The 18,318-nt window shown below is 43.6% G+C and overlaps 1 protein-coding gene across 2 annotated transcripts in view; it reads left to right on the top strand.

The window, feature by feature from the left end:
* Positions 1-2,873: 2,873 nt before the first annotated feature.
* ptch1 (patched 1) overlaps positions 2,874-18,318 on the top strand; it is a 75,663-nt gene continuing 60,218 nt past the window's right edge. For both annotated transcript variants that reach the window (XM_036143876.1, XM_036143877.1), the window contains exons 1-2: positions 2,874-3,044; positions 4,905-5,097. In XM_036143876.1, coding sequence (XP_035999769.1) covers positions 2,874-3,044; positions 4,905-5,097 — 364 coding nt within the window. The remainder of the gene's footprint in view (positions 3,045-4,904; positions 5,098-18,318) is intronic.

Raw genomic sequence — 18,318 nt, 5'->3', positions numbered from 1 at the left:
AAATGCCCTTTGCACAATCAATTCTGTACACACAAATGGTTTTTAAAAATACTCACCTGTACACTGCGACTTTCTCCTGCATTGTTTACATTTCAATTGTTTACTTTTAAATCACTGCTGCACCTTATACTGTAATTTAAGTTTACTGCAATTTACAAGCTTTGTGCAACGAAATTTCGTTCTGTACGCACAGTGCATACAAAATGACAAATAAAGTTGTTTAAGTCTAAGTCTAAGTCTACAAACAAAATTGAACATTTGCTTGTGGTTACCTTTGTACAGACGGTCGACTACATGCCTTTTTCCACCATTTACACTTTTTAGTCACCTTTTAGGTTTTTGAAATAAATAAATTGTATTCCACCGAATAAAAGTTCAAGATAACACATTTCTGAATATCAGGTTCCCCACTGACTACATTTAACCATGCAAAATGCAAAATCCCGACAGAATCCCGACAATGTTGTCAGGGGTGAAGGCTGTGCAGCTCCTGCAGGTATGGGGCTGTTTCACTTACGGACAGATTCTGATCGTTGATTGGTCAGTTGCTGACGAGCCTCCAGGAACGATTGACAGGTGGCGTCAAGTCAATTTCCAAGGCTTTAGATGCAACGCAAGCACAGCTGGAGAAAGTTTGTGACATCATCAACAGGGACAGAGCAAAAAAATAGGGACGTCACCCAAAAACTGAAAAGGCAGGAAGAAAACTGGTCAGGGATGCTGCCAGCTGAGAGGCCTACAGCAACCTCAAAAGAGCTGAAGAAATGTCTGGCAGCTGTGTAGTACACGTGACAACTATAATCTTCATTTATCTTGGGCATGAGGCAATACGGCAAGATTCTGAACCTTTTTTCTTACTAACAAAATCAAACAAAATAAATAATAAACAACAACAACCATGCCTGACTAAACTTTGGAAAAACAAATACGAAGTCTCCCGTGAGGATGTGGGAAAATGTGTTGTGGCCGGATGAAACCAAGGTTAAGCCTTATGGTCATAATTCCAGGAGGTATGTTGATGTGGCACAAGGACAAAACTGCACATTACCAAAATAACAGCATAACCACAGCGAGGCATGATCATGGCAGAATCATGGTCTGAGGCTATTTTTCTACAAATGAAACTGGTGTCTTGGTCAAGGTACAAGAAATTATGAATATTTTCAAATACCAGTCAGTGTTTGGCCAAAAAAAAAAAACTCTCCAGACTTCTGCAGAAAAGCGTAAAATGAAGAGAAGCTTCATCTTTCAGCACGACGACCCAAAACCTACATAAAAAAATAAATAAATAATAAGTGGCTTCAAGTAGACCTTTTTTTTTTTCTTTCAAACTGAACATGTGAGGTGGGATCTGATGTGGACTGGTCACTGTAAAAGCAAATAGAGGCAATTTACAATGAGTAGTTCCCTCGGAAACCCCCTACTACTGCAACTCAACACAACCCTCATCCACTCGCCCAGTGAAAGGCGAGTGGATGATATATATATATATATATATATATATATATATATATATATATATATATATATGCTATAAATACACTATTTTTCATATAGCTTTTTACCCAGGTGTATTACTTTAGCTATAGTTCATTTTATTGGGTAAGTTTGGAATGATATATATGACTAGAAGCTTCAGAGAACAAACTGGATCCGCTATAAGACCACCCCTCGGAATGCAAATGGACAACAGGAAACTTTTGTGTGAATGAACTTTTTTTTTTAATAACTAAATTTCTGTTTTTTTCTCTCTCTCTCTCTCTTTTTCTCCATGACACTACCAGGCCATGCCGCCCTGGGGTGAGAGCCACACCACCTCTATCAAACCGGATGAAACCCTTTTCTCTTGACTTTTGCTAAAACACAAGGAAAGCTTAAAGCACAACAGCAGCGGCACTTGTACCACATAAGAACCATGACTAGAGGGACCTCCCTTGAGCCACTGTAATCTGAGGCTCAACAACCATGATGGTGAAGGGAGCGAGAGGGTGGAGAGTTAAAAAAAAAAAAAAAAAAACTCCACTTCTGACATCGCTCGGCTCCCCTCCGACGCACGGGCCCCGGGAACTTCTCTAACTTGAGGTCTCCTCCGGTGGAAACGCTTTTCCTCCTCCTGCAAAACAGACCAGAAACCCGACCTCGCGCCGAAGCGGTTCCGCTCACGCACTACCCCGCCGTCCCCAGTCCCCACCCCCCTGAAGTCGGGAGATGCGCACACGCGGTTCGTCCACCTGGGTGGTCTCTCTACTTTAGTGAGCTGTTGCTAAGCAGCTAATAATAGTCGTGTTTGCTGAGTAATTTTTGCCCTCCTGGAACCAATCAGATGCGAGAAAGTCCTGCGATCTGACAGCCCCAGAGGCGGGATCTAGGGTGTTTTTTTTTCTCACCCCTCCTCCTTTCTCTGCCTCCAAACGGAGGTCTTTTTCTCCCTCTTCTATTGAGTCTCAGAGCTGGCCGTGACGCGCGGCCCAGGGGAAAGACCGCATAGACCTCAGCAGAATGCTGCGACCATCGAGCTTTCCTACCCGACCCCTTGTGTGTGGGAATCCCTTCGCGCGCCTGGCTTTTTGAGAGAAACTTGCTGTTTTATTTTTTTTTTTACTTTTTTTACTTTTCTTTCCTTTTTCAACCCCTTCTCTTTTTTTTCTAAGAGACAAGGTGAAAGCGGTGAGAGCGGCGGAGACCTCCGGATCGCGAAATGTTGGGATGGAAGGCGCAGACTTTGACTCGCCGTCTCCAACAGGAGCATGAAGTCCCACTTCACGGGTGTGAGGTCTCCACGAGTGAAACTCTGTCGCCTCGGGATATCGCTGCACGCTTTCGGGGGAATACTATAAAGTGGGAAACGGTAACCACCTCGCAGTCCCCGCAACATGGCCTCGGCTGCTAATGCGCCCTCCGAGCAGGAAAACGGAGACCCCGATCGGCCGAGGATAACGCGGAGGAACAGGGGGGACTATACCCGCGGCGCGCCGCTGGATTTGGAGTATCTGCAGCGGCCGAGCTACTGCGATGCGGGCTTCGCTCTGGAGCAGATATCGGAGGTGCTTATATGTCTCATGTTTCACCGCCGGAGAGCTGTGCGCGGTGCCCGTTTCATTGTATTTACTTGGAGGGGTAAGGGGGGGCGCAAGTTGCCAAACTTTATGTCCAGCCGCTACTAGGTAACAAGACGTGCTGGGGAGCAGGGATTGGAAGGGGAGGGGAGGGAGGGGGGGGGGCTGTTTTGTTGCAAAATGCATGTGAAACAAGCCGCTTGTTGCATTGATTAACGCTGGGATTGATGCCTCCAAACTAATAGCGCACATGGCAAAGACGGTGTAGAGCGAGGGCTTACGTTATCCTGCTAAAGAGCGGAAAGACAGACATACGTTTGTTTGTCTCTGTGACAGGTATATCAACAAAAATACCGTCACACTGCCCTCTTCCATTTACAAACATTATCTACCCCCCTCCAAACAAACGCACACACACACACACACTCTCTCTCTCTCTCTCTCTTTCTCTTGTGATGGCTTCTGCACTCCCTGTGCAGACCGGAACACACAGCCAGCTCCACAGGGAGAGGAGTTGTCTCCCTCCGTGTGTGTGTGTGTGTGTGTGTGTGTGTGTGTGTGTGTGTGTGTGTGTGTGTGTGTGTGTGTGTGGTATCTGTGGGTTTAAACCACACGCACTCTTCAGGGTCTTTAATATCACTTATTGATGTGTGGAGCGTGCAACGGTGGAAGTGAAAGCCACCCCAGGGACAGTTCATAGACCGCTTCCCTTTTCGAACACAATGGATTTGGTGCAGTGGGATCTCTGCAGTGGGATTTAGCACCAAAGCATCAACCTCTAAAGGTATAAAAGAAAAAATGCAAGTCTCTGCCCCTGTTGAGTTTGGCTTTTGAAGACAAGTCACCTAAGGGAATAAGCCACCCCCCCCCCCACACACACACACACCAAAATCCAGGTTGTAAGGCCCGGTAATGATGGTTATTAGGTCGACAGAAGAGCCGCACCACCCGTTGAATCCCAGTTGTCATTGCAGTATCAATGTGCGCAATACTGGAGTCACAGATGAGTCCTTGGATGTAATATCTGGGAAGAATTGATATTCTTAAGGGCCATGCCTTGATGCCATCTCTGAGCTCTACTTCTATTTTGCCCCCAGTAAAAAAGTCATTTTGTTCACATTTAACTAAGTAATGGCAAATCAGTTTTGTTGTTATACAAAATCGACTTAAGCGAAGTCACGCTAGTAGACGTTGGAGTGGTACAACCGTTTGCTTACAGCAGACTATGAGTAAAACATAGAAAAGTTATTTAAATAATCAATTGTAGAAAAGTCCACCAGACATCTACCTGACATTTATCTCCTGTTATTCACCTCCATCTACTTTAGAGGAGCAGCTGCGAGCCAGCTTCAATCTTTTCAGTTTCACTGTAACCGTAGCCCGCAGCTGTGAAATGACAGCGCTCACCCTGTATTACAGCTAGGACCAGATGTTGCAGGATGGGGCGGTAAAGGGATTTATAGTTTGGAAAGTTGTTCATGTGCAGCGTTAAAGCGAGTCTTAACGTCTGGGGATGCACCGATCAATGGACCAGAGATCAGAATGTGCGCCGGCGCTTTCCTCGATCGCCTCCAGTCGGTGACTGGAAGGCCAGACACTAAAATATCATCCTTTTTTTTTTTTTTTTTTAAACTTGCTGCACGTTTTCCTTCATATGTCTTCTAAAAGAATCAGTATCGGCCAGAAAGGGCCTGATCGGTGCATCCCAACACCAACTCCTCTCAGATGTGTGTAAAAACCATAACTTCGCATTTATGAATAATCCTTTTTTTGTTTATCTGCTCAGGTAAGTGCAGTATGTTTGTGCTTTCCTCGGCAATAACCTCAAACCTTCTTGTCTTGTCACAGGGAAAGGCGACTGGGAGGAAGGCACCTCTGTGGCTGAGAGCGAAGTTCCAGAGATTTTTATTCAGGCTGGGCTGTTACATACAAAAGAACTGTGGAAAGTTTTTGGTTGTGGGCCTCATGATATTCGGAGCTTTCGCCGTGGGTTTAAGGGCAGCTAATCTGGAAACGGACGTGGAGAAGCTCTGGGTTGAAGGTAAGGCGATGTTTTGGTTATTGTTCTTAAGTTCGCTCCCATTTCGTGCGTGTGCGAGTTTGTGTCCCGGAAAGTGGCCAAGGCGAACCGCGTCGGATGTGCGGGAGGTAACAATAACGTCACCCGTGAAGAAGGTTGTAATTAGGCTCATAAGCTGCCTTTGGAGTTGAGGAAATTTTTGTTAAAGCCGCCATTTTGTGAGTGTGTGTGTGTGTGTGTGTGTACGTGTTAGTGTGTGTGAGCCTGCCCCCAGCAGTTGAAGGCTCAGAGGCTGTGTGTGTGGTCCTGTTTTGGACAGCTCTCAACTTTCCAAAAAGATTTGTTTCTGGCTGGAGGGAAAAAGCGGAGCAGGGACAGGAGCTTTGGTGGAAGTGTCACTCATTCCTCTTCTTTTCTCTCTCTCTCTCTCTCTCTCTCTTTCTCTTTTTTTCCCTTTACCTATAAACAATTTAAACAAATGAAGGAATTTCTAAGAGGGGAAGGAGAGTGCGTGCATGGGTGGTGCTTTGGGGGCAAAGGGAAGAGGCTGAGCTTTTCTTTCCTCCCCTCTTTGATCTACATTCCTGAACATATGGCTAAAGTTGGCTGTGCTGCTCATGAATGAAGAAGCAGAACTGTATCTGAATAAACAAAACATTCCTTTTTATGCACACGTCGGTGTACCTTTATACTGTTCTTACTTCCCCCGCTTTCAAAAGAAGAATAATCCAAGGTTTTTAAGTTGAAGCATGAAAGCGGATGGATCCCCCACCTCTTCTCCTGGGCTGGCGGCCCTAGCCCGTCCTTGCGTGCTGCTGCAGGGGTCTGACAGACAGTGGTCTTCTAATACATTACGCAGGCGGACTTTGATCACGGGCCTGCGCGGAGAGCAGTCCCTTCGAGCACACATTCCTGATTGTACTCAGGAGGATCACACTGTTTTCACACAATTTTCACATGGCAAAACCACAGTTCGGGGAGGACCGCGGCGAGAAGGGCGTTGCAGGAAATACGGAATATGGTGGCAGATTAATAGAAAATGTCTTTGACCTCTTAGGAAAAAAAAAAACGTTCTCTCTGTTTGGCATTCGAATGGTTTTTAGGCAAAAAGCAAAAAATACATTTGCTTGACTCAGAGTCAGTCTGTGAAGTATATTTTTTACCCATGCGCTCATGCTGTTTTTCAGAAATTGTACAGATAAATTGTTGCAATAATGCTCAAATCTTGCTTTCTTTCTAGACCGTTTTGGGCTGGTTGACTCCAATGACATCTTACAGAATATTACCCTTGATTTAACTAAAATAACTATCTCCTACCAGTGGATGCTATTCACTGGAGTCATTTAATGATATTTCCTTATTGTAGACTGTGAGCTAATTAAAGGAAATGGCTTTCATTCATCCATTGTCAAAGTGGGTGTTAATAGTCCAGTTGACTGGTACGAAATACTCAAAAAAAAATGTGACAAGATGACCAGCTTCCCCCTGTTGTTGGTTCAGCCTCTACGTTCAGGGTGACACGTTGTATGGTTTGAATGTAAATGGGACATCTATGTCTTCTTTAAACCAAAAAATTATAGAAAATAAATTGAAAGTCATTGCTAAGGCTTTTAAATGAGATTATTGCATGGCTATTGAACCTTTCTGGCACAGATAATGTGCTTTTTGAGATTTCAGTAGTGAGAAGCTGATCTGTTTGTATATGATAAGGTCTTTGGGGTTTTGAATTTAATGGTGGGAATTAAAGGTAGATGTGATGCTGGGTAGTTCAAATGTTATTATTTGAACATTGGTAGTGGGGAAAAAACATTTGTCATTTAGTTTTTGGTGGTTTCATACCTCGCTTGTTTCTGATGCAAAAATGCTGCCATGTCAGTTGAAAAATGTAAAATATCCTTCGACAACCAAGTATTTAAAAACAGGGTTCCTACGGGTCCTTGAAATCCTCAAAAGTGTGTGAATTTGAAAAAATACCTTCAAGGCCCTGGAATGTTTGTGAAAACAGCCATTAAAAATAAATACCTGTCCTTGAAAGACCTTGAATGTTTTTTGGGGTTACATTGTAGTTAACATGTGCATAACGGCACATGTATTAGTGCGTACCATCTTCTTGCTGGTGAATTGCTGGTCATGTTGATTCATCGAGTCGCTACGTAATGCCATGCCTGGAAAATGCAAAAATCAGGTTGTATGGCTAGAATAACGAATAAATGGCTAATTAATAATAGAGGTTTAGCTTGTTATTACTCATTGTCTATACCTAAGCCTGCATTTCCAATTGTAGGTATTAACGGTGTCCTAGAGTCATCATGACGTTAGCAGGCTTTATTTAAAAATTGCATAGCATCGAATGTGTCTTAAGGAATGAAACTAGTTCAGTTAGCGGTGACATCTACATTTTGAATTATAAATCAGTTTGAGAATTTGTGAACATAAAGATCGACAGCTGTAATTTCACTGAAGGCTAACATAAAAGTGAGCTTGGACACACTGCTTTTCAAACTGGTCTTTCAATAGCTTAAATCTCAGGTGTGAAGGATTATTTTAAATTTTCAAATAACAATCTCTGTCTACATTGTTTTGCATTTGTTATTGTATAACTTCTATTATAGTTAGCTTCCAGCCAAAGCCCCCTGTCAAGGCTTGTGCCATACGTGACGTTTGAAGCTTCGTTTACAGAGCTAGTGCTCCAAAATTGGTTTGATTTTTGGCCCGCGAAAATTTTTGAGAGTGGTTGGAGACCATTACGCTTGTTTAAATAGGGTATTTTTGCTGTGGACTGCAACTTGTGCATTATTCTAACAATGGGGATGTCAAGAAGAGGAAGTTTTCACCTGTTTATGAGCACTTTGGTCAAAATGAGTTACAAAAGCACATTTTTGGTTATTGCATCTTTACCTTTTATCATAATAATTTTCAGTGAGACTACCTCACATAAGCAGGATGCAATTAACAGTGTGCTGATGTGTTTAGAGCTTTATTTTCTAGTCTATCATTTCATACAATTGACATGTAGAGTAAACATATTTTTTTTCCTGTCAAATATTTATTCATTCACCATTAGAAGACCTTAGTGAGCATTTTCAGCTTATATGAGGCTTCAAGAAATTTACCATTTTGCAACACATTTGCTGAAGAGCTTCAAGGAATTTGCATTGTCTTAAAATTGTTTATTTATAACATATCCAGTGGTAGCTGTAGGTAAATGATGCCGTACATGGTACTTGAATTTGCGATATTGGTCTTGGAAAGTAATTGAAAGGACCTTGAATTTAGTGTTAACCAAGGTGTGGGAGTCCTGTAAAAAACCTTTCTAAAATCATCCCAACTTTCTACTATAAATAAAATATTTACTGTAAAATCAACCTAAATAATTCTCATTTGTCACCTGGGATGGACGTAACATACCCTATAAATGATCGGTCCTCTCCATCAACAATGTCTTAGTCACGCATTTTTCTCCTTTCAGACCTAGAGGTATGGTCCGGAACTACTTCGGTTCAGAGTGTAGCCCGTGTTTACTTCCTGGTTCCTCATCCAATCATATGAGAGTTCCCACGGTTCCCAAAACAGAGCGCAGCATTTGGTATTTTATCTTGGCAAAAGAGCAGCAGCCAGCAAACATAGAAGCCAGTAAGGGAAGTGGACCAGAAACGGAACAGAATACAACATCATATACCTATCCTGTGGAAGTAAAAATTCACAACAGCAACACACCGTTTAACTATAGCACAGCAGATTGTTGTGATTGGCAAGCTATTGCACCAATTTGACCCACAAGGGGTCAGTGTTACTTATAGCTCCTTTAAATGATAACGATAAACTCTAACCGAGGATGTTTGCAATCTGTTAGCATAGCTGGGTTGGTAGGCTCAGTTCATTTATTTTTTTTACTCTTTTTCTGGGGTTTTTTATTGCACTAGTGGCTCAATTTTCATACAGTAGACGGAAAAGGGGGTTTGAGAGAGGGGAAAGACATGTGGAAAAGGACCTCAGGTCGGAATCAAACCCGGGTCAGCCACGTCGAGGACTAATGCCTCCGTTTATGGGTCGTGCTCACTACCCCAGCGCCATTGTAGCACATCCATATTAATTCAGTTTCTGAAACATGTATTGCGTGATAAGATAGTAATTAATAATTGAATATCAGACTATTATCTGTTTAATCACTATCATAGTAAATCGCCAAAATCTAACATTTTGAGCCCATATTACCTGCCTTAATCAGAATCACAATAAATAGAAACAGGGTATAATACTTTTTTATAATCTAATTTTCTAAAAATTTCTTAATGAGATATTATAGTTATTTGAGCTCATTCATGTAAAAGACGAGAGAAACAAACTGACTCTCTCAGTGGTTGAGTACATGGATACAAATCTGTTTATGCGTCTGAAGTGAAAAGAACCTGGACAAGATGGGGATGCAAATTGGTGAAAAGGCGTATTCTAAGAAAGCTTGTATTTAGTTGAATAATCTGGTACTATTTTCTGAAAATTTGAAATGTATCTACCCATAAATAAATCCCTACACACTGTCAGCGCCTTAAACAAAAACACTTTTCCAAGGAACAACCCATATGCATTTCCTAATGGCCTCAGTCACTGCAACTGTTGCACGGTTTTGGGGCAACCAAGTAGCTCCAATGTGGCGGCGTCCAATGATGTTTTCAAAATCTAATGAATGCAACAGTTTCTGGTGTTGGTAACATCAAATTTATTATGATAAGAATGAGATTGTTTATCCCCCGTGCCGATAGGTGATACTATAATTGTCTATCCGTATAATGTGGTCATGTTGCATGGTTAGTCACATCTTTCTCATATCAAATTCAAATAATTCAGCAGCAATTAGATTTTTTTAGTCTTCTTCCAGCAGTTTTTCTACAGTCTTGTCTGTCATGTCACAAAATCAAGCGGATTTCACGGGAAACAGGCACTTGCAGTAAAACCGGTGTGTAGGAAACATGGGTAAAACGTCAACACGCTTTGATTGGTAAAAGTAAACCTCCTCACACACATACACTGTCAAAGAAGACAGTGCTTTGGTGGTTTCCTTGGTCCCGGTGCATGAGGGGTTCCAGATGCTGGTAGGGAGAGATCTGTTTGTTTAGATTAGACTGCACAGCTGAGGGATAGATTAGTTCTGCCTGGACCGCCGAGCCCTGCGCTGGGGGAACTGGCCCATCATCCGAGAAGAAAAAGAGGTGAGAGGAGGAGAGGACAGAGCAGCTGTTTATGTTTCATCTGGAACTGCCCTCCGCAGGCGACCCGCGGACGACCCTGCTGTGTGGCCCGCAGACTTGCATGCGGTACAATACAGCCGGCTCTTGTTGGAGCTCTGCGTGATCTCGGATGGGGTCCGTCCTCGCCCGTTCTCTGGTCGTGGCCAGAGTCCCCCCCCCTCCCCCCCAGCCGCCCACCATCAACATGCATACCGCACTTGTCTCGTGTGTTTATCCTACACGCTGTCACGTGCAGAAGCCTTAGCAGGGATTGTCTTCTCTCACTGCGCTCACTCTGCACTGTTTATAAATGCTCAGACACAGGAAGTTCTGTTTATTAGACAAAGTGACAGAGAGCAATTGGGAGCGAGACACATGCCCGTGCAAAGGGGTGGTTGTCTCCTACACCCTGACCTCTGAGAATGCATGTAAGGGTCGATTTTTTTATTTATTTTTTTTAAACAGGGAATTAGTTGTAGGCATGGGATTTTCAAGGCAGCAAAGCATTTAAAAAATAACTACAACAAAAACGTATCTTTCTGCATTTATTTCATACATAAAACTAGAAGTTATTCCTACAACAGCAAAAATACAATGTGCTGACTGTTACAGTTACATATCATCTAAAGCATTCACCGACAGGCTCATTACACACACCCATTAGGTATAGCACTACAAGTACAAGAATATTTCTACTGTACAAAATATTATGCCTTATTAACATATTTTTATAGAGTTACACTGGGAATCTAACAAGCCGATAATTAGTTCATTAGTTGGCCTCACCTGCAGCAGGCTGCTTAACAGCGATGCAACCTGTAGCTTAACAGTTGTCGTTTAAAAAGTGATGGGTGGTGCTCCTTTAGTTTTCACAACGTGACTGTGTTTTTCTACATCCAAAACTATTTCAAAACAGCCAACTTTTGCTTTTGTGTAATTGCGGGATAAGTACACTGGCCTGCTTTCAGCCAGCTGACCAACGGTGCGCAGCAACAGATGCACAAGTACTGGGCTACTGCGTGGTTTGACAGCAGGGGGGGGTGTGTGCAAAGAGCGGCGCAAGAGCAAACAAACTAAAATAAAATAAAAGATGTCAGTCCTCAGTGTAGAGGCTGAACCCAGCAGATATTGAACTTTCTTAGGGAGGGGGCTGGTATGAACAGTTCACAGCATAATTTATGATATATTGTGTTTTTACACACAAAATGAAAACAAAATTGCATAATGTGATCTCACAACCCATTAAAAGGATTTAAAAATGTAGGAATTGTTTGAGGTTTTGAAAACTTACCTTTTAAAAACCTCAGTATACCAGTAACCGGCACACATCTCGATAGCTGTAATATTTTGAGTCCTCTGTTCTTTCTCGAAAAGGGGGATTTAGGTCAGATCGCACCCACACTGTTTGAGAAGCCCTGTGTTTATTTTCACTATGCCACTCACAGGAAACGATTAGCTCCAACAGGAAGTTGTAGTATTGTGATGTCCTATCTTGATCTTCCCCCCACACACAAACATGGTTTCGAGTCAGCTTTTTGGAGAAAATGCCTTATGGCGAGTGTTCAACTTAAGATGCACCCGCGGGTTCAAATCAGCGCGGTGATTAACTGTCAGGGAACAGAGACGTGGATTTGAGGACATAAACCCCTTATTGTTCTTCATGGCTGCAAATAGAAATTTAAGGTATCCCCTGGTATCATGGGTTAAGGCGAGCCCAGGCCAAATTGTAAAGAAAATAAGACACTGCCTGCCTCTAATTAAAACAGTATCTCATAAACATTGGCCTTCCTGTATTACCTCCCCCCCACCCCCTCCCCCATTGCTCCTTTCACATTGAGAAAGGGGATGTTGCTCTTCTGATTGGCAAAGAGACGTTCTGGGAAAGGGGGGAACGTTCTGGGCATAGATGAAGCAGATGAGTTGTTCTCTGAGCTGGTGAAGTTTAGAGTTTTATAGTTTAGAGTCACAGAAATGTCCCCATTGAAGCTGAAACAACTTCACGTTCCCCTGATTTATAGTGTTGGGGGGGGGGGGCATAGAGTCATGGATTGTAGTCTCATGGCTACAGGCTGACAAGAGGCCCCGGGGTCCCGCAGCACTTTCTTTGGGTGCATAAGTGCAGAGGCCAGGGGCCAAGGGCATGGACTCCGGAGACCCTGAGGTCATCTCGTTGAGGCCCTGCTATTTAAAACCTCACCTGATACTCACCCTGTGGCCTGGGTGCAGAGTGAAGAGTCGCAGCAGGGGGGGGGGGGTTGCAGGGCGGGAGTTGCAAAAAAACGCAGCAGTAGAGGTCGCAGCTGTCACCACGGCACTGTTTGTGTCCTGAGTAGATGTGCTTGTGCGCACACGTGTGTGTGTCCGACGTACATGAGTCCATCACTTGAATCAGACTGTAAGAAGGGAAGGTGTAACTGCATTTTATATTGACTTTTTTTGTGTGCGTGTGTGTGCGTGAAAAGGACTGTCCAGCAGAGGGCAGTACATCTGAGGTATAATCTTTGAACTGATGTTTGTGAGGATCCTAACTGAAAATAAAATACAGTTTCCCAGATTACGGGGTTTCAATGCTTATGTCTTTGTTGATCTTAAGGTGTGTGTGCCCCGTGCTTTAAACCAGAGGAAAGACAGTCACGGGACACTTGATGATGCACACCTTATTTGCACCGGTTTGGACCTTCAGAGCTGCCTTAATTCTTTGTGGCATAGATTCAACAAGGTACTGGAAACGTTCCTGGCATGTTTGTCCAGAGCAACACGACGGCATTCCCGCAGGCGGAACATCAACGATCAATATCTCCTGTTCTGCCGCATCGCTTCATTGGTTTGCAATCTGATGACTGCGGAGGCCACTGGGGCACAGTGATCCCCCTGTCATGTTCAAGGAACGAGTTTGACACGATTTGACGGTGGATCACTGCGGTTCTCAAAGACTGCGGTCAGCAACAATACTCGGGTTAACTGTTGTTTTTGTACGATGCCCTGTTGGTTCGAAAGGGGTACAGAGTGTGGGAGGACATTATCCGCCACACCACAACATCACCAGCACTAGCCTGAAACTGTTGACCAAGACAGGATGGATCCATGCTTTCATGTTCTTTATGCCAAACTCTGATTGTACCATTTTGAGTGTTGTAGCCGAAATCGAGACTCGTCGGATCAAGCAACATCTTTCCAATCTGCTGCTGTCCGAAAGCTTGATTGTGACGAGTGCTTATTAGAGCTGCTGTTGGCTTTTCTTCGTCTCAAGCAAGTCTTTCAATTCTACTCCGACTACTGACATCACCGAGGTATTCTCATCCAGACAAGTGGCTTTTTTTTCTTTTCTTTTTTCCAGATTGCTGTCCTTGAACCTGAGAGACGGTTGTATGCGAAAATCCCAGGAGATCAGCAGTCTATGAAATACTTGTGCCTGCCCCTTCAGCAGCAACAACCATGCCATGTTTAAAGTTACTAATGCCTAAAAGCATGGAGTGGCTGTCATGTGATTGGCTGACTCGATGTGTGCGTTTTTAAGAAGAATCAGATCCATTGCACTAATGAAGTGGCTTATTGGGTGTAATTGAAATGGGTACTTTGCTGAACAACGGTACCGTAAACATTTCCCTATTTTGTACATTTTGGTCTCTCTGTCCAAGGTGTGAGAAGGAGCCGTTTGCCTCAAGGAGCTTCGTACTGACAGTACGTCCAGTCATGGCCACCTTTTAAGATGATTCATACTCTCTTTGACAGCCAGTGGCTGTGCCACTCCACTAAATATAATCTACCAGCATGAAGTTGTTGACGGTAGATTTTTGATTTGAGCAGGGGCCATAAATGATGGTCTTTCCTGATTGCTGACTGGCCCAAATTGGGATCAGAACCACAAACGGTAGAAATGGGCTGAAAATTGAAATCACATGTGAGATGAGTATTTCATAATTTTAAACATTACACTTAACAGGGAAGGGTAAAAACCAGTTACGCAATGGTTAAGTTTGGTGGAAAAAAATGGAAGGAAGTTTGGATAAAATCATAACCTTTTTTGTTGTTGTTGTTGTTGTTTTCAGCCAATCAGGACATGGCCTCTTCCTTCTCTTTGTGCTTTCGTATGTACCGTGATTAACAGCAGAGCCGACCGAGTTGGTGGTTGTTTGTTCCTGGGAATGGCAGTGAGAAAGGCTGCAGTTTTAATGTTAAGTGCTTGCAGAAAACGTCCTTGTGGAGCAAGATGAAGAGGAAGGGGGGGGGGGGGGGAGTGCCCCCAGAATGCAGCGTCTTCAGCTGAGACGATTGTGGTTTTTGCATGATTGAATTATTCAGCTTTTGATGTGCATGAAAGCAGCGATACATGCATGGACGCATGTGCGCACACACATACGCTAACGCTGCTGTTGCATGCAGAGAAGGCTTTGAGGTTCTGGTTCTGTGGATGATGAGGTGGTTGACAAGGTCAGGCTAATTAGACGTCCCTCTTCTGTGCTATTGTTTTTTTTTTTTCCCCCTCTCCTTTTTATCTTCCTATCGTGCCTTTACAATCCCCCCCCCACCCCCCCCCCACTCTAGTACTTTTCTTCGGCAGCTCTCATTCAAGAACCGCAAAGCGCTGAAAACACAAAAGTGCGCCCACACCCAATATTTTTCCCCCCAGTTCGCTTGGAAGTCGCTGTAGGCGCCCATCGTCCTCGTTTCATCTGTTTCGCCCTCGGAACAGTAGTTCTTCAGTCGCTCCCGCTCAGACACTCGTACCAACTGCGTTCCATTAACTGCGTGTTTACCAGTTGGCCGCGAACAGGTTTAAACCCTCGGCGTAAAAAGGAATAACATTCCTGCACGTGTTGTGTTAAACTTTAGGAGTTGATGAGAAACGCAGGCGAGCTGGTGAGGGACTTTGCTCGGAGAAACAACGTCGCACCTCTGGTCCCGTACGCAGAATTTTTGCAGGGATTTTCTTTTTTTCCTCAAGTTGGCTCCCTGGCAGTTGAAAGCGGCCTTGTTTCCGAAAGCCCTACCTGGCTGAAAGTTACAGCGCATCAGCATTTAGAGTTGTTAAATTATCCGTGTGTGTGTGTGTGTGTGTGTGCGTGCATGTTGCAAGGGAGAGCGCGCTCCCATTCACAAACAACTTCCTGAGATGCCTCCAAGCGCTCTGTTTACATTCTGCATTCTTTCAGACGCTCTTATTCAAAAACCAGAGCCCCCGCGAATGATCGACCACAGGAGACTCTGGAGAAAGTTACCTCCGCCACCTCGTATCCCCCCCCAACCTTTACCTCCATCTTTCACTCCTCTATTCCTCTCTTTTCCCCGCTGCTAGAAAGGTTTCTCTCTTTTACCCGGGCTTCTCCGACTCCCCCCACCATCCCCCCTTCTTCTGCCCCCACCCCTCCCTTGCTGGAGAGAGTGGCCTCAGAATGCCAGATGTATTACAGAGTGAGCCACGGCAATGTAAACACTCAGCCCTGCCATGAGAGCAGGGTGGTCTGGCCTCCCTCCTTCCCTACCCTCCCTCTCCCTTCCTCTCTTCCCTCCTTCACAGTGCTGACTGCCAAGAGGGTGGAGAAAGTACAAAACAGGAGAGGGAGCACATTTGTGTGTGTGTGTGTGTATGTGTGTGTGCATGCTGGAGTAGAGGCAAAGGAGTATAGTAGTGGTAGTGTGTTTGTGTTTTGGCTGCACTACCTACCCGTACACTCGGAGAGTTTGCCGTGTGGATTGATGCATCTCAGACTGCAGCTCGGAGACTTTTATTGCAAACACATCCAATGTGTGTGTGTCTTTGCGTACGTGCATGCACGAATGCTGGTCGCTGGAATTTTTTTTTTTTTTTTTTTGCAGCCCCTCTGGCTCACCGCAGTTACATACATAGCTTTATAGTTCATTGCAATTCCTGCAGCGCGTCGTCATAGAATCTGGCAGTGACGGCGAGCGCCACACAAGCGCATGCGAGACACGGGAAGAGAGAAAACCTCGTCTGTCCCAGATGAGTGAAGTGTTGGGGGGGCCCCGGGTTTGAGTCTGCATTTGACACAATAAAATAGAATAAAATAAAATTGACCGAGCAAATTTTTGATTCGATTAGATTTTCATTTACCATTTCGTACCTTTTGCAGTTTTGGCTGTTTTGTACCCCAAAAACGCTGGCTATGCTTTGATTGATGCTGTAGCCAAGGTCATTTTCTATTCCTACAGGCTATTGTCAGTAGTGCTATGTTACTCCAATACATAATATCACCAGAAGGAGGCCAATTAGTTATTTTGGTTTGAATAAACTTGATAATCTATTATGTTAAATGGCAAAACTGAGATCAGAGCTAAACTTATTGGAACCAGGGTGTAATAAATAGTCTACAGGAAACGATACAGTTCAGATAGATACATATGTCAGATTTAGACTTTTTATGGCTATTCTTAAATAAACTGATGTGGAATAACTTAAAGTATTTTGTTTATGGGTTTGAAATGGGCCTGCACAGTGATGCAGTTGGTAGCACTGTCGTCTTGCTGCAAGAAGGTCCTCTGTTTGAATCCCCAGCCTGAGATCTTTCTGCATGGAGTTTGCATATTCTCCCTGTGAATGCATGGGTGCTCTTCAGGTACTCTGGCTTCCTCCCACAGTTCAAAATTAGGTCTGTTAGGTTAATTTGTCCTTCCTAGGGTGGAGCTCAAGTAGGACACTTTGATCTCCAAGAGACAGACATGTAGGGCAGACTGAAATTTGTCACAGAGAATGTAGACAAAGACCACAGCTTCTGGACATCATGTGGATAGATTGGCCTAAAACAGATGTATTTACAGGCCGGATCTGAGGATATGTTTGTCAGTCACCAAATACAGCATTCCTAGAAAATGACCACATACCAGCTGTAGCTATGTTTACATGTGCAATTTGGATTGAGAAAGGAAAAAAAATACTCCAAATACATTGTTCATGTGGGCACAAAATCAATCACTCCGATCATGACGTACGTTTGCATTCACCAGGCCTCACTCAGAATACAAGCACTCTGTAATGTTCGGCACAAAAAAAAAACATACATGTTGTATTTGTCTGAGTTTTTATTTATTTATTTACTTCATTTAACAGTCATATACAAAAAGACACGGGGCATGTTCGTACTGTCTTCTGAGCGTCCAGAATGGACCCGTGCCAGGTTCAAAGAACGATTGAGACGTTATTGCACTCACTAACAAAGCTACAGGCTTAGCAACACATGCTGTTGGTCTTCCTACGTTAATGGATGAGAGACATGGGGTACAGATTCCGTCAGAGCAGTTTAATCCAATCCAAATGACATGGCGTTTAAATGGACGCTGTTTGGATTAACAATCAGCGTTAGATGGCACATTTTTATTCTGATCTGCTCTTTATTTTGATTACTTATATATCCATTAAAACATAGCTAGTGAAGTTAGAAGTGTCGTGGTTCGGGGATGCTTTAGTAAGATCACGACGCCGTCATAGAATCCACAATAAATTCTGCAGTGTATCAAAAAAACATTGACTAAAGTAAAGCTGGACCCTGCAGCGTGACGATGACCAAAAACATACAAGTGAAACCTCCAAGGCCTGGAAAGGAAAAGGAGAACTCTGAGTAGAGTTGAAACCCAGAACTTAAACTGAAATACTTTTGGGTGACATAAATAATGCCGCACATACAAGAACACCCACCCCCCCATGAATGTATACCCAAAGCTTCAGGCAGCCAGCAAGAGGATTACCACAAAGAATCTCAGGCAAACATTATTATAGTGGAAATGCTCTGCACATTTTACCATAAAATTATCATCTCAAAATGGGCCATTAATGCCATTGTTTTAAAAGTCTTTCTTTTCCTATTATTTTACAGCAGCTAAAGTTGTGTGACCATCATTTAGCATTAAATGCAATCCCCAAACACTTGTAATGGTTTTAAACAGAGGCAAAAGAAGCGTGCTAGTCAAAACACCAAAAAGCTGCCGGGTTTACAAATGGATGCAATGGCTAGCGTAGGTAATTTATGCAAGCTACACTTTAGATTGATTATTGGCGTCATAA

Source organism: Fundulus heteroclitus, chromosome 12, assembly GCF_011125445.2.
Source record: "Fundulus heteroclitus isolate FHET01 chromosome 12, MU-UCD_Fhet_4.1, whole genome shotgun sequence".
Classification (NCBI taxonomy): Eukaryota; Metazoa; Chordata; class Actinopteri; order Cyprinodontiformes; family Fundulidae; genus Fundulus; species Fundulus heteroclitus.
Note: the sequence above shows the minus strand (reverse complement) of the source record. Positions and strands in the feature narration are given on the sequence as shown.